This window comes from Cylas formicarius, unplaced genomic scaffold (assembly GCF_029955315.1).
Source record: "Cylas formicarius isolate icCylForm1 unplaced genomic scaffold, icCylForm1.1 PGA_scaffold_6__28_contigs__length_40554024, whole genome shotgun sequence".
NCBI classification, from domain to species: domain Eukaryota; kingdom Metazoa; phylum Arthropoda; class Insecta; order Coleoptera; family Brentidae; genus Cylas; species Cylas formicarius.
Window position 1 is genome coordinate 2,031,748 of NW_026844347.1, and position 16,855 is coordinate 2,048,602.

Genomic DNA, 16,855 nt, shown 5'->3' on the forward strand with positions numbered 1-16,855 from the left:
TGCAATTTTTTAAGCTCTATACTAACCAATTTCATCTAAATACTGTTTTAACAATTGCTGGTTGGATGCAAGTTCGTCCTTGAGTACATCAACGCCATTAGGAGCAGTACTCTTGGCCACTTGGATTAGTATTTTCTTTAAGTTCTCTATAAGTTTGTCCCCTTCTTCTTCGCCATTTTCTTTCAAGAATGTTAGACTGGCTATTCTCTTGGAAATTTCACTTCTATCGCCGCTTTCAATATCGTGTTGACGAAGTCTATCATTTTGTTGCGACATCCAGTCTTTAAAGGCTGCTAAGTGTTGATCGTATTCCGCATGTCTATCCACGCACTCCCCCAAGTTGTTAAGTAACTCATCTGACTTTGCTACAATGCTGAGGAATAGTTGTTTTATGGACTGCAAATAAACGTTGAGAGACTTGTCTTGCGTTTGATCAACCAGCTGCTGAGCTCGATCACAGACCGTCTCTACCAATTGCTGGTGTGACATAATTTCTTGGTGCATAATTTTATGGTTTTGCAGTTGGGCTCTTTTTTCCTGCAAAGTAGATTTCAATTCTGTGTGCTGCTGCATACCCTTTTCTACTTCTTTGAGCCATTTAGTTAATTGTTCTTGTGTCGCAGTAAAATCCGAAAACTGCACTATGCATTGATCCAATTTGTTGATAGCTGTCTGTAAGTCATCACCCAATGTATCCCAAATAGTTCGAATGTTCCGCAGCTGTTGTCTGATAATATCTCTTCCGTCGGGGGAAGTATGAGCGTAAAGTTTTTCTCCCTTTTCGACAAGGTGCTCAAATTCCAAGCTTCGCTGATTTTTTTCGTCGACTAATTGCCTTATGCCATTTTGTCGCTTTTGTAGAACATTGAGGTCTCCTACGATATGGCACAAATCTTGGAGTTCCTCTTCTTTGTCAGATAGCCAGTGTAAAAATTCGTTATAATCTGCGTTAAATTGTTGATGTTCATTTACAAATCCTTCGTATCTGTTGACATTCTCTTTTATCGATTTTTTAAGGGACTGATATCTGCTTGCTAATTGAGACACTTTGGTATCAGTTTCTATATTCTTGATCATTTCCGTGAAATTGGAAAATTCCGGTTCTTTGGTTATTATTTCCTTCTCTAAGCCTTTAAGTTTATCCAAATGCTTTCTTTTGGCGTCCTCTGTATTTTTCAAGCTTTGATCTTTCACTTGATTTTCTTTAAACTTGAGCCACGCCTCCAAACTGTCCATCAGCTTCCCAACTTCTGCATACTGATTCGTAATAATATTAAGTTTTTCTTTTGCGTCCGTGCAAAGTTCCAAAAATAACATCCACGATTTTTCTTGTTCATCAAAAATGTTTATTAGTGGAGGATGACCTTCTGGCGCTGTCTGAATGACGACGCTTTCTAGTTGTTGTTTGCACGATGATATTATTTGGTCACCTTCATCTTTTTGAGCTAGAAGATTGTCGACTATGGTGAGTTTACCTTCCGGTGATTCTTCTGAAGATTCATCGATCAAAGAGGCCGCTTCAGCTGTTAATGCACTGAGCCAATCGTGGCACTTCTCAATGGCTTGGTTATATGCTTCATGGTTTTCTACGTAATCTTCCCATTGTTTAATTCGCTTGCTTGCCTCCTCAGAAAACTTGGTAGTTTCTTGAAAGCTGTCCTTAAGTTTGAATTCAGCATCAGCATCAGAAAACGTTCCAATTTTCTCTTGTAATTGCTGCAACAAGCCTTTGTGGAGAGCTATATCTTGGCCCAATACTTTGTAACTGTAAAGGGTTTGCTTTTTATCTGGCAAACTTGCATCCAGTTTTGGTTCACTCAATAACTTCGTTGAAGTATCGTTAATCCATATCGCTACCTGCTGGAGGCTATCATCAAACGAATGTCGTTGGGTTAACGCGTTCTCTACATTCTTATATATTTGGTTTAGTCTGTCAATTAAGGCTTCAGAGTTATTTCTTAAAGTTCGTAGTTCTGTTCTTATTGTTTCCCGATTTTCCGGTGTAATTCCGCTAAACAAAGCCTCTCCATGAGATACTGCTTTACCCAAAAGCTCTTGACCCTTTTCTTTTTCGCCGCTGAATTTCTTGAGTTTCTCCAATGTTGCCTGGTTGGGCTTGTGCGAAATTTCAGAAAATGAATTGATCTTTTCATTGGCTTGATCCAACCACGCTTCTAAGTCGCCGACACTGTTCCTGTAAAGCTGGTTGTATTTTTCTAATTCGTCCAGTTTTTCTAAGTAATTTGACAAAAATTTTACTAGAGACTGATATCTAGAGTTTAAATGCTGTACAAATTGAGGAATTCTAGATTCAGGAAGAGCTTTCAAGAGTTGCTCACTGATGGGTGTTAGACTGTTCATTTCGCTTTCAGAAGCCAGGACGTCGTCGTAAAGTTTTTGAATATCTCCCCTCTTCTGGTTAATTTTATCCAAGTCCATTTGGACAGTGCTTTCGGATTTAACCCTGCCTTCCATTTGTTTTAACCAGCTCGAAATAGTTTCTGCTGTTTGTTCATAGTCGTTCTGCATGTTTATGTTTTTAGCTAACATGTCCTTAGTCCTTTCAAATTCTTGTTTCAGATTGTTAAAGTCCAGCGTCAGGTGATCCTTTTCTGCTTTAAGCAGCTTAATGTTTTCAGGCGATTCAACTTGCGCCAACATCTGCATAGAGGTGGTCAGTTCCGCAATACGATTTTCACATTCGTCCAAGGTAGCTTCAATTGGCGTAAGAGAATTAAGTTTTACTTGCAAATTGTATTTGTCGCTCGTAGGTTCAGGTAGGCACCACTCTATTTTTTCCTTCTGTGACGATACTATTCTTTTTAACGCGCTGAATCCGTCGTTGTAAAACTTTTTTAGTAACGACGAGAGGGAAATTTCTACCTTCGTTACGTGATTCTGTATGGTTAGGTAACGTTTTTTCAGAGATTCGTATTCCTTTAATGTATTGCTTTCCGAAAACTTGGGATAAGCATTCGTCATTTCTGTGATGTCATCACTAATTCTCAACAGATCAGGTTGTGCGTCCAACTGTTGCTGTCTTAGGGTTTTAAGCGTTAGCAATCTTTCCAAAATTTTGGCATTGTCTCCGGAGAAATCTTCACATTTGATTATTTCCTCTCTCAAATTCGATATAGTTGTTCCAATTCTTTTGATATTTTCGCGAATACCTTTTTCCTTTTCACCAAAGGTTGACGTTACAGATTCTAAGTTTTCTGCGTTCTTCTCAACAACATCGAACTGATCCTCCAAAAGTTTTATTAAGGTTTGAACTGTCGGAATTTCCTTGCCATCTGTAAATTGCCGAAGCTGATTGTATTTGTTGGGTATGCTTTGAAATAACCTCTGGTGTGACGGCAACTCTTCTCTATATTTCGCTAATTTGGCAGAAGAATTATCTAGGTCGCTTGGTGTCTCAGATGCCGAAATAAGGGCCGCGTTTTGGTTACTTAGCCATTGAAGTAACGTATTTTTAGTCTCTTCTATGTGTCTCCATATAGTGGCCTCAGATTCGGTCGAGTTTACAGTTTTAACAATTTTTTCATAAATTTTAGCCCAAACATCGTTAACAATTTTTAAATCTCGTCTAACCTCGGATTCTATCCCCGGTATTTTATCAGATTTTTTAATAATTGTTTGCCCTTTAGAGTCGACTTTATCGAGAGAGGATTTGGTTTTCTTAATTGCTTCCAATGCTTTTTTTGCCTTATCGGCGTTTACATGGGATTGAATGAGATCGTTGGGAGCTTCCAAATTTTCCAATGTTTTGTCGATCTTTCCTATTTCCGTGACAATACGATCTTTAGATTCCTGAAATTCATTCCAAGCGTGAATAATGTCCGACAGTTGTAGTTTGTCTTCCTTTATGTCCTCGTTTACTTTGTTCCAGTGGCTTTCGATATCAGAAATTGCATTTTGTATCACGGAAACATTTTGAATGTCTTCCCGCATCAATTGTACAGCTTCTTTTCTCAATTCATCTTTGAGCTGCGCTTTTTCGATTTGCGCTTCTAATAATTTGCCCAAATCCTCTACTGCGCGAGGCAAATCGCTAGAATGTTTGGCCTTGTCTTTTAGGGTTGCTAATTGCGATTTTGTAGCGTTCAACTCTGATAACAAGTTTCGCTGCATGTCGTTAAATTTATTCCAATGGCTCTTAATTTTTTGTTTTTCGTCAAGTTTGTTGCCAAGTCGGGATTTTAAGTTGATAGCCTGAATTTCAACTTCTCTAACGATATTTTCGGCAGTTATAGGTAACCCTGTCTGTTTATCTAAGATGGTAACTACTTGATTGCTATCGATAGTTGGTATAGCTTTCTTCCAATTAATTATGCTTTCTATGACCGAATCGGACTCGTTAATCAATTCTTGAAGTTTTTCAGGTGAACAATTTTCATTTTCTAATTGCACTTTGATATGATTTAGTTGGTTGATACCATCTGTATGCCAATTGAGCAATTCGCTCCATCTTTGAAGGGAAGTTAGTTTGTTGTGAAGTTTATGTTCGGTTTCCTGATTATAACGCACCAAGTTAGTGTACTCTTCGTTCAAAGGTTCTGTTTCTTTCTTAGACGCTTGAATGCTGATCTCCTTGACTTCGTTGTAAATTTTGTTAAACAGCGGCTGCTTCTCAGCGTGCTCTTGAAGCAAAATATGAATACTTTCTATGGCCGAGTCCACTTTGTCTGCGGGAACTTCATCCAAACGCGCGGAATTGGTGGCAACGTTTTCCAACCAATTAGTGTAGTCGGAAAATTTAGCTTGAAAATCGTGTCTTGCTAGAATAGCGTCTGACACGTCGTTGATTTTAGCTCTCACGCTTTCCGCCAAGTTAGTAACCTTTGCTTTTAACCCTTGCACTTGATCTTTAATTAATGCAGCACCTTCTGGCGAAATATTGTAAGCAATACTATCTGAACTCTGGGTTAGCGATATTAGTTTGGCTTGTTGTTCGGATATTTCATTATTAAATTGCTTTAATTTTATAAGTTCTTTTTCTAATCTTTCAACGTTCGGTGTGTTTACATTAACTGGATTTTCGATTAAAGCTTGTTCGCTCGTAACCGTCCAGTTCTCTAGTCGCTGCACGTTTTTGTCAAACTCTAACCAATGGTTAACCACTTTCTCCAGTTTAGTATTCCATTGGGTCGAAGTTTCTTGCAGATTGTGCAGTCTAGTTCTGATCGAGTCGACTTCATCCGGTGCTTCAGATTTGATTACAATTTGTTGTTCTAAATTTTGTATATTTTGTAATTTTTGTAATTGGGTATTGCATTCTTTTGAGAAATCCTTAGCTTCTGCTTGGATTCTTACCGCTTCTTCCAGAGTGGACGGTTTAGAAAGTCCACTCTGCGCTTTTTCTTCCGCCTTTTGCAGGACCGGAACAATTTCTTGTAAACTCGATTTGTAAATTTGCCAGTTCCCTAGATCTTTCGATAAAATTGCGGCTTGACTCTCGGCATGTTTCTTCAGCGTTATAACGTGTTCGCGTAAAGCACCGACTTCCGCGTTAAGTCGCTGAGCTTCAGGATTTTCATCGAATAACACTTGGGAAGCTTCGTTTTTAAGATCATCGAGTAGTGTGATTTTACTAGCAATTTCGGACTCCAGTTTCTGAGCTTTTTGAACCCTATCCTCCGGTGTTAGACTAGTTTCTTGGACAGATGATAAAAGCTGAGGCGCTTCTTGCAGTGACCAGCTTTTTAATTGATTAACCTTTGTATGTATGGTGCTGATTTTGGTATTGCATTGTTGCAAGAATGCTATTTGCTCTTGAACATTGGACGTTGTCGTTTCCAAACGGCGCTCCAGCTCCTCGATTTCGTTGTTAAGTGTTGCTCTTTGTGGTTCGGCTGCGTTTTCGGATAACTTCGCACTTAACTCCTTTAAGGGTTGCAAGCCTTCTCTGGCATCGCGAAGATGAACCACCAACTGTTGTTTAGAGAGTAAATCGGTAGTCGAAGCTGTCGCGCCTGTAGTTTGTAAATCTTTCTCCGCTCTCTCCAAGAGCTGCTTCAGTTCGTTCCTCTGTTCTTTGTACGACGTATAAACCTGATGGGTGCTCACAAGTTTATGCAGTCTCTCAACGCTTTCATCGTACGTTTCAGTCCAGCCTGTCTCAAGTGTTTTGACATCGTCCGCTACGAAACTTGGCGCGTGGATGTCTCTTGTGAGTTCTTTTCCCTTATGTAGAAGAGTCATAATAAGCGGCCTTTGCTCGTCCAAATGAGAAACTGTCTGTTCTTGTTGCCTGACGGAATCGTCGAGTTTTTCAAAAAATGGCACCGTCGTTTTTTCGGATTGGTCTCTGACTCGCCTTAGCAGCTCGCAGATTTGGCGCACCTCCCGACGATAAGTGTAACATTTTGACAATGTTTCGGTTTTCGTCATCGTTATTTCCAAGGAGGGTATCAGATTTTTGTATCTCACGATTAGTTTTTCTAGATTTTTCTGTTCGGCGAGAGCTTTGTCGTCGGGCGAATGCGACGCAAGGGAATCGAGTGTCTGAACTAACCATTTCATGTCTTCCCGCTTGCTGTCGGCTTCCTGACAGATACTCTGTATTTAAAATTAAATTGTTTAATGAATAATGCGTAAAAGAAGTGAAGATATTTTCAAATATATCATTTATCAGTAAAGATAATGACCTGTAGCCTGCAAGTAGGTCTTCGCAAAATCATTTAAACTATTCCGTACATAGATTTTGTGAGTTTAAAAAAATATGCGCCAATGCTCGGCTAGTGATTTAACATCCCAAAAAAATTCATATAAACGTGGGTGTTAAATATTAAAAAAAACCATTTTTTATTACCCAAGAGATTCAAAACCAATTGCAATTTTGTTATTTACTTTGAATCATCCAGTAAAAGTGCATTTTGTTTAGCATTGAGTGGTTTACGTATCTTGCCTCGCTTTCGAACGAAAAAATAAAGAGCATGAAAATTAATAAAACGTATTTCTATGAATACACACTATTGATACACAATAAACTTAACCTCAGGCCTTCTTTTATTCATTAGTTCTTTGGGCAGTTCTTTTGAATGCAATCATTTTATAGTCACATACATCATTAACAAAATAATGGAAAATTGGTATTTTTAGTTTCTGGTAAATGATCAAAATTTTCTCTCGTGCATTATTTTTTTCAAAAACTCTTCAAGCGGAGTTCTTCTTTGCAAAAATTTTAGATGATCTATTCTTACTCACCATAACTAAGAGCAAACAATTCATTTCAAAATAATTGTATTGCCAACAGACCATAATCTCCCAATTTTTCACTTATTCAAAAGACTATTTCTTTAAACGATAAAAAGGTGTAAACTATGTCTTCGGCATTTTTTCAAATTTAAATTAAATTGTAAAAGTTCCAAAACTGTCAGTAACGCAAATATAATTGCCAATTTCAAGAAATTCGTACGCAACATATTCAACATATTGTAAAAATAAAGTTTTTTTATAATATTTAACACCATATCTTGGACCCACATTCAAAAGAACTTTTTTCCTTTTTTGGATGCCGAATCTCCAGTCAAGGATAGGCTTTTTTGAAACATTCTGTATAAACATAAAAATCAACATTACACTGTATTGTTTCTTGAGCTTATATTTGTTTAGAGATGGCAGAATATCGGAAAAGCACATAACTGTAAAGACTTTCAATAACACAAAGGTAGGTACAGTTTTAAAACAAATTGCACTCAATTTTCTAAATTTTGCATACCTTGAATGTGGCAATCTCCTTATCGAACTCTTCACTGGAAGTAACTTCCGTCAATATGTTCTTTAAAGCGCTGTCAACCGTGTCCATCCATTCGACCATTTCGTTGAATTTGCCATGGTACTGTTCCCATTTTTCCGGAATTTTCTCAAGCTGCTGTTGGATATTCCCTATTTTGATGTTGATGTTCTGCCATTGTTGCTTGGCCTTTTCTACCGATTCTTCAATGCTCTTGTCTTCTGCAAAATTTTTAGAATAAAGTTTTGCCACGTTCTCTAAATTTTGCATGCTCCTATGCGTTTCGGCCAAAGGACCTTTTGAACTAAAGAACTCTCTATGTCTAATAATAATGGTTTCTATATTTTCTTGTTTAGTTATCATGATGTTTTCAGTTTGAATTTCTCTTTCCAGTTCGTTTACGTAATAGTTAAAAGTGTTTTCGTCCAATCGAAATTCAAGTCTCATAAGATGCAGCGGTGCAAACGATAGTACTTCCTTCCATTTATTTTGTAAGTGATGCACGGAAGATGTAATTGGAGCGTGTAACTCTTTGGGAAGACAATTGCATAGATCTTGTGCGCTTTGTACTAGATTGTGTATCCATCTCTCGTTAACAGATTCGAAGAAGTTCTTATGCTCTTCGACAATTTCTTTGCTATCAATGCGTTTTTCCGATATTAATTTCTCGGCTTGGTTCAGCCATGTTGATATGACCCTTTGACTTTCTGTGAAGTTGTGCCAACAACGCAAAGCTTCTTGGAGCCTCTGTTCCCACATCTGCTCATTTTGAGTGACATAAGCAAACCTGTCGTTGAGTAACTCCATATTTTCGGTCATTTGGACAACGTCTGGATTATTAGTTTGATCTACAGAGTTCACAATGTTGTGCATCACTTTGTTCTTACTCTCGAGCATTGATTTGTAGTACAGAGTTCGGGTAAAGAATTGCTTGACTTTGTCTATTTGTTCTTTAAGCTGTTCCTTATCAGCTTCCAAGGTCAAGGTGCTCAACAAAGCCTCTGCTTTATCTAACCATCCATTGATTTCTTTTTGACCCGATTCCAGTGACTCTTGTTGAATCAAAAGTTGATTAAAAAGATGAATTTGTGACGGAATTAGTGCTCTTATTTTGACCAAAGCTTCCTTCTCTTGTTTAAGTGTGGTCATCATTTTGTCTACTTCTTCCCTTGAAAGATCTTGAATTAACGACTGGAAGGCTTTGCTGATATTTTTAAACAGATTTTCTATTTCTTCAACTTCTGATTGTAGATTCATCAAATTATCTCTGTGTTTACAAATTCGTTCTGTAGATCCCAATGATGGCGTGTTCAAAGTCTCCTCTGCTTTTCTTAGCCAGTTAGATAAAACCTCGACCCCAGATCGAAAATCTTTTCTATTTCGCAAGATGTCACCCGCATGGCTGTATTGATTGACTTGGGGATAGATTGTATTCCAACGGTCTGTCATGTTTTGATACGCTTCCCGCAATTGCAAGGAGATGCTATCTTCACACGTCGCTATCAGGAAGCTAACTGTTTCACCTAATAACTGGTATTTGTCTTTCCAAACGCTAATATCCTGGAAAAATTCCATTTTGTCGTCTTCTGAAAGATGTAGAGCTTTATCTGCTTGACTCAGCCAATTTTCTAATTCTGCCGATAAAGAGTCCCATCTTCGCCAATATGCAACAACTTCTTCCAACATGCTCTGTACGCATCGTAATTCCATCGAAACATTTTTCCATCTGTCTGCTGTGTCTCTCATGAATTTGTCTATTTCGATGATTTCTCGTTTGTCTGTAAAGCGATAATGGATACAAATGAATATCGTCAACAAGATTATAAAAAATCACAAAAATTTAATGTCTTACCTATATCCCCGTCACGTTTATATTCTTCGATAACCGCTTGCATATCACGAAACGCTTTATTAAATTCTTGGAATATGTGATTTTTGGAAACGAAATTTCTGTATTGTTCCAGCAACTGGACCACTTTATCGACACGCCCATACTTCGCGGTCCATTGCTTCAGCTTGGTTTCGGTCAGTTGCAAAAATGCAATAAGGCAACACTGAAATAAAACGAACGTACTAGATGTTCAACTTTACCAGTTATATAGGTTCTAATTATTATAACTAGAAGCATTGAGTCTATCTGTCGATAAGTTTGACTTTTGGAATTAGAATTAAAAAAAAATCCGTCGGATCGGACCAAACCCTAACAGTTTCACATTCAACTGGTCTTTAAGTCTTTGAAATTTATTTCAAAATAGTTTTTTCGTTTCTCAACATTTATAAAACACACCGCAGTATCTAAATGATATGTGATATGGCTTGTTTCCGACTGCAATTTAATCGTTAAGATTAATTTAGTTTTGGTTGTCGACTCTGTGGCAAACATTTACAAAATTCTGACAAATCGTTTTTAACATGTAAAAGACCCACTTGTATTTACTCAGTGTTTGCTTTAGTGCAAAAGTCTATTTTCAAAAAAGTGAAGTAGCCTAGAGTTTTCTTTATTATATTTTAAGAGGTTTTAAACATGAAATCATATATTTAAATTTAGTAGCCCGAGTTTTTATCGTAAATCATCAGGAAGCTAACTGTTTCACCTAATAACTGGTATTTGTCTTTCCAATAAACCTGGATTGAAAGTTTGATATAAAACATGTAATTCGACAATCAAATAAGATACAGGATGTTCAATTTCAATCACCATATGATTATCATTAACTTAGCAACTCTGATTGCTTTATGTCAAAAAATCTTTCATTATTACTTACTTTATTTTATATTATTTCCTGGTACAGCAAAAATTAAAGTGAGCTATGGAAATTTTGTTGGCGATACCGTTCGTTTTATGAAAAATTTCCTTCTGTGTCCAACAAATGTACAGTGTGTCCCATTTACTGCGTATCTCCAATATGAATAAAAGTAGCGTGTGAAATCAAAGGTGGTTCAGATAAAAAATTCATAGGTATCTTGGATATAGGATGATTTGAAAATGTGACATTTTTAAACACACTGTGCAGTCCAGTTATTTGAAATAAAAAGCATATATCTTTAATTTTATTTTTTTATGAGTAGCCCGTGGAAAAAAGGTCTGTTTTCCTAATATAATTTAGTCATGACAATTCGTAATTATTCGCCTTCTCTTTCGTTAACTATGAAGCCAACATATGACAATTATGAAAAATTGGGTGCATTATCAATTCTCATTTAATATTGCACATGCACACCACTTTTTGTAATAAATTATGTAATTCGTCTGCATTTTTCATGGCCTTAAAGATAAATTTCTTTTATTTGAAATAATTCTTATGTGTTATATATTTTAGAAAAGTTAAACACAAACCTAATGAAATTATTAAAAGACTGCGCCACTGGATCCAAAGTAAAAAAATTATATAACTTGCACAAGCTGCAAAGAATGCCTAATAATGCAACATTTTCAAAAATTTAAAAATTCAAAATAGCTATGACATTTGTGCCACTTTTCATTTCATGAAAAAGTTGCCTTGGGTCTTTATTAATCACGGAGATACATCATAAAACGATCGAAAATGCGACACATTGTCCAATGAAATTTCCATTAACGTTTTTAGTTCAAGTAGTCAAGAAAATTAATAGCATGCTTATATAAGTTCTAAAAAATATATTTTTTCTAGGTATTAACAGCATCGTAAAAATGATGAGAAAAACAAAAAGTTTTTTTCCACGGACCACCCTTATATATGAATTTTTGAACTTCAGTTACTATTCTAAGCATAATTCAGATTAACTTTTTCCGTTTATCAAAATAAACGCATTCTCTGCATGGTCATAACAATATCGCTAATATGACAGGATGCAGAGAAATTAGTTTTTATTTTTAAGTGAAAATCTTGCGACGGACTAAAAAAAGTTAAGAGATCAAATCTGGTCATCAATTAATGTAAATATCTTTTTTTTTTAAGGAAATTAAGGATCCGCAACTGACTCTCTATGAACAAATAATATTTTGGTTAATTTGGTCGCCACTGCACTGGTTAAATCGAGAACTTTATTGGGAAAAATAAAATATTTATCTAAATAAAATATTTCGTTTTTAGTTACCTACTTGTGTCTTTCAGAGAAAAAATATTATTTTTACAGTTTTAGCTAGTTTTGGTCAGTTTACAACAAAATAAATAATAAACGATTCTTATTTAAATTTATTTTATTTATTTAACTTTACATACTTCCCATTCGTACTTTTAGATTTTTAGAAGTATTTTAATAAAACAAACAGACAATAACTTAATTAAGAAATAATAATGATAATAATTTTCTGCTGTGATATTAACGATATTCTCATGACCAAGCGTACATCGGGTTGAAAAAAGCCAAGAAATTAAAATTCTTCAGAAATAATTGTAAGAATAACGTACCATCAACTTCTGCCAAAATAAGCATGTGAAATTCCGTACGACTGCCACTGGGGCATTAAAAAAAATGTGGTACACTAAATAATGCATCTTGATACATATGTGCCAAATTTAATTAAAATATGTAAAGTGGTATTACAGATATTTTGTGTTTTTGGTTAGTTGGTTTGTGTTGATTTCTTTTTAGAGTTAACCCAAAAATTGTTCTCTTAATTATTGACATTCAATTAAAAAACACCCTGTATAACCATACTTTTAATTTTGTTGCGATCACACTCTACATACAATAAAACCAAAATATTCATGTGAATTATTACCTTGTGTTCAAGGAACTTAAGCCTGACTCTCCTTTGGGCAGCCTTAGGCGGAATACCACTCAGTCTAACAGCCATATTACTTAACTGTTCGGAAGGCACTTCTCTGGCAAGAGGGGTCTGGCATAATTGGGAAAATTTCTGTTGAATATTTGGCAAGTCGGCGAAAAACGCTTTATGCTCTTCCAGTTTTCTACTTATAATAGTGGCTGTTTCTTCGTTCATCAAAGTAGGAATTTCATCAAAGTAAATCATTCTCTCTGCCTTCGCCACCCACTCGCCGATTTCTTTAAATTCGCCTGGCAATCGGGAATCTAAATGCCACAACCAAACAAATAGCTGCCACCTTAATTTTTCCCATAATCTGGTAATATCGGACCAACCCTCTCTCGAAAAGGAAAGGGCGCTTTGTGATTCCATTAAAGTTCTTAGTTTGTTATATGTCAGTTCTTTATTGTCGGTTTCTGATTTGACTGCTAAATAAGTCTCGTAGCTGAGTGGATGCGAATGGGTTTGCTCGAGGTGCTCCAAGTGTTGAGTCTTCTGAAGCAACCAAGACAACAATTCTCCGAATTGTTCTTGAATAGCTGCGATTGCATCCGGACCGGTACTTTTAGGTTCAGGATAACGGTGCAAAAATTGAGCCACGTACGTCATAATCGATCTTTCGTCGGGTTTCGGCACATCCACGTCTTCGGGATCGAGGATTTTCGGGATACCCAGCTCGGTTTCGGCAACGTCGAACGCTGTTTCGAGTCTGGCTTTATTAGAAGCCTTTTTCATTGCCGCAATGTTCACGAGATTCTTCTTAATAGCGTCTATGAGCGCGAGGAACGCGATACCGTCCCTCCAGCTGGCTCCGAAATCTTTCACTTCTACCCCTGAATCGTCCGGCAAAGCGTTCGATACCCAGTTGAGTAAAGTTTTTCTGGCACCCTGCTTCCATTTGTCTTTTGATGAGGTAGTACCGGCGCTCTCCAAACTGCTGGCACTACCCCAGCGTGCAAGATATTCGAGAGCTCTGCTGTTTTCTTCAATCTGTACGAAAAAAAATAAACTCATTTGGAGTGCGCAAAATGTGTGCTGAAATCTAGAGAGATGATTTACCGTAAAAAGTGTCGCAAAAGACACTATGTCTTTCATTTTATTAGTATGTGAAATGTGAAATTCATATTTTTTTTATAATCTCCATAACATCTACTTGAAACTACTGTCCTAGTAAAGCGTTGGATAAGCTGGAGTTTCGGAACTCATACGGCAATAATTCGAATTGAATATTTAATTAAAGCACTCGATAAAGCTAGTGGGTGGTTTTCTTTGACTTACCAGACAAAAGTACCATTCCTTACGAAGCTTGGGGGAATTGTAAAATTTAAAATATAAATGTGCTTGGCGATACTGACTAATTGAGCTGAGTAATTAATAGCTAGACTTTGGATACTGGAGCGTGAACATAAACAATTCTTACCCGTACTTATTTTTTGGTCAGTTTATATAGTTATATATTATTAAGTTATTTAATGTGATTTTTATTTTTTGTTATTACTTTTCTTGGAGAATTGGCTCTGATGAGCCATTGCTTGCCAGGTTACCAGTATGAATGCATTTTATGATAGTAATGAATAAAGCTAAACATTTTCGTTTGTGATGTTCGTTTTCGTTTTTAAGAGGTTATTTTAAACTGAAGTTTAGATTTCTTTTATTGTTTAATGCTTTCTGTGTGATACAAACGTTAATACAGAAGTAGTAGAAATTTTTATACCTCAGTTTGATGATTGCTTGGCGGCCAATTAGAGAGGAATGTCAGCAGCGAACTTCAAATATAGAACTTCGAGTTTGGATTAGTTTAAATTAAACCATTTTGGTCTTTTTTCACCACCTTAAGAAAATAAAACTTGTCTACTTACAGTGGACAATACTGATTGGATTAATCATTGGGCAGAATTTAATTCTCATTTTATTTGGTATTTAATTTTAATTTATTTAAAACGGGGTAAAATTTGATTATGCATGCCCGATATGTTCTACGTCCAAACTAGTATACCAGCATACCGCCTCCTTAAAACAAGTTGTAGACATAAGCTGCCTTAACTTACCTGGAAGTATAAAATAATGGTCCAAATAAGTCCCAGCACTACTGGCGGTCTTCCATCTACCAAATCGCTCGCGTTGATATTGACCAGTTTAATCCGTTTAGACGCCAAAAACTGCAGAGCTGTATTTGCATTACTAAGAAAATGCGGTCGTCTTAAGACCCGTCCTCTCTCAACCGGCTGGAAAAAAATAAATGTCCTTGTTTTATGTTTTGAAATGTATACTCGTCGAATCGTTACATACCAGTCTTTCCCCTGACAGCACTTCCAGTAATGCCAATAACCTAGTTCCATCTCTTAAGTCTTCGATCAGATTATCTATCCTCAACGGTGGAACTCGCTACAACATAAAAAATAAAGGAATTAAATAAAAATAATATAACGTGAAGTGAATTCATCATATGGCGAGAATATCGTCTGGTACTAAGTCTTATTTCGATGGATATGGAAAAAGAAGTAGGAATATAAAATTTGTCAAAATTCAGAAAGTATGGAAAAGAGGAAATAGTTCGAGAATAATATAATGATCGAAAAACAAAGAAAAATCCATGGAATATTGAATAAAAAACTGCTCGAAAACTTGGGACAAAATCAAACGTTTTGTGGCATAGAATCCGAATCTACAATGAAAATTGCGGGTTTCCATTTAAGATTTGAAAGGGGCGTCCTCCCCACCCTTAGTGGGTTAGAGTGGGGGGTTGTGTTTGGTGTTATTGAACAGTTATACTTCGACCAGAAATATAGTGCTTTTACAACCAACCCCGTGATTAACTTTGCCTACTGTTAATTACTCTAAAACCGCAACCCCTTATAGAACACCCTTCCGAGCAGACCGTTACTCGTAATCATTCCAGGACCGTCTTAGGAATTTATCTACAATTACTACAAGGGGGATATAAGTATTTTTTCAATCTTTTTCGACGAGCAATTCTTGAAACATCTGCATAAAAAATATATTAAAGTAACAATTGATTACGTTCTATTTCATTACATTTCTACTTAGTATCATCATTAATTTATCGAATCGATTTATTTTTAATAATTCCAAAAGTTATTTTTTTGTGTAGCTCTCTTCAAAATATAAGTCATTTTCGTAAAGAAATTCTTTAATTTCTTCTATATTTGAAGAAGTATTTGGAATTTTTCTAATTTCTAATTTAATTTTCTAAAACAATAACAGTATTTGGCAATAGTTTGGGCAACAGTTTATTTTCAAAGTAGTCCTCAAATATTTCCGCAATCATGTTTTCATGGTAATACACACTTGAATCTTTGACGTTTTTGGCAGACAAAAATAATACATCTTCCAATTAACCTTTTTGGACCAGCACGAAGAATTACTATGCGTTTTCAATGTCAAGGCGGTACGTCTAGTACTGTTACTGTAATCACACCATCCTATTTTTACTTTGTCGTGAGTGCCAAACTGCGTTTCGTCAAATACACTATGGGAATATTTTGCTCTCGAAATTATTCAATTTAATTTAAATAATCCACCCTCCATTGCGAAATTCTTTGAGATTCCGTTAGCACTTGACGTTTATTAATTGTTTAGAACTGAAAATCCATTTTCTTCAAAAAAGTACCCAACGACTCGTTGGCACAACTAATATTTAAGTTTGTCATTACTTTTTTATGCAGTTCTATGGTTAAACCACTATTCACTTTATAAGCGTTGTAGAGTATACACATAATTAGATCTGCGTTTTGCTCTTTAAAATCTCGAGGAATACCAGCACATTCTCTCACTTTCCTCCTGACTATCCCATTTGCAACAAATTTTCTTACAGTTGACTGCGGAAATTTGGTCATGTCACTTATTTTCATTGCTGTTCCTATTGCCCCTACTGAATTTATTATAAAATTGTAAACATTCAAAACAATTTGCTTAGTATCCGAAGATAAAAGGATCCGTTTTTTATTTGCTTTGTGTTCAAATTCTGCGTTATTTTCTATATCTTTTTCTAGCAGGGGAACATCTGCTTTGTTCCACGGTCTCCACATTTTAAAGTGTTAAAAAACAGGCACCTTCAAAAAATATTTAATTGTAAGATTCTAATAAATATTTATCTGTATTCTATCGCGAATATAGTCCATAGTCTTGTTGTTGTTTAGAAATTGAAGAACTATGTAAAAGAAACAAAAATACAGATTAAACTCTTAACAACAATGCATATCACCTGATGTTAAAATAAACGCTTCTTCTTATTCGAAAATACCCCACAGCATCAATCAAATTTAAAACGGTCCATGTTTCAAATAATTAATTTAATTAATGTGAAGAGAATTTTTAATTGTATTCCGCCATTGAATTGACTCTCTGGG

At 35.9% G+C, this 16,855-nt stretch overlaps 1 protein-coding gene across 12 annotated transcripts in view; it reads right to left on the reverse strand.

The window, feature by feature from the left end:
- Positions 1 to 16,855, reverse strand: part of LOC132702935 (muscle-specific protein 300 kDa) — a 171,410-nt gene that overhangs the window by 79,252 nt on the left and 75,303 nt on the right. For 6 of the 12 annotated variants that reach the window (XM_060671817.1, XM_060671813.1, XM_060671814.1 and 3 more), the window contains exons 4-10: positions 14,775 to 14,870; positions 14,534 to 14,710; positions 13,764 to 13,790; positions 12,441 to 13,475; positions 9,588 to 9,789; positions 7,721 to 9,513; positions 27 to 6,558 (exon numbers count right to left, since the gene is read on the reverse strand). In XM_060671817.1, the coding sequence (XP_060527800.1) occupies positions 27 to 6,558; positions 7,721 to 9,513; positions 9,588 to 9,789; positions 12,441 to 13,475; positions 13,764 to 13,790; positions 14,534 to 14,710; positions 14,775 to 14,870 (9,862 nt within the window). The remainder of the gene's footprint in view (positions 1 to 26; positions 6,559 to 7,720; positions 9,514 to 9,587; positions 9,790 to 12,440; positions 13,476 to 13,763; positions 13,791 to 14,533; positions 14,711 to 14,774; positions 14,871 to 16,855) is intronic. The other 6 variants (XM_060671820.1, XM_060671816.1, XM_060671815.1 and 3 more) reach the window with 1 other exon arrangement.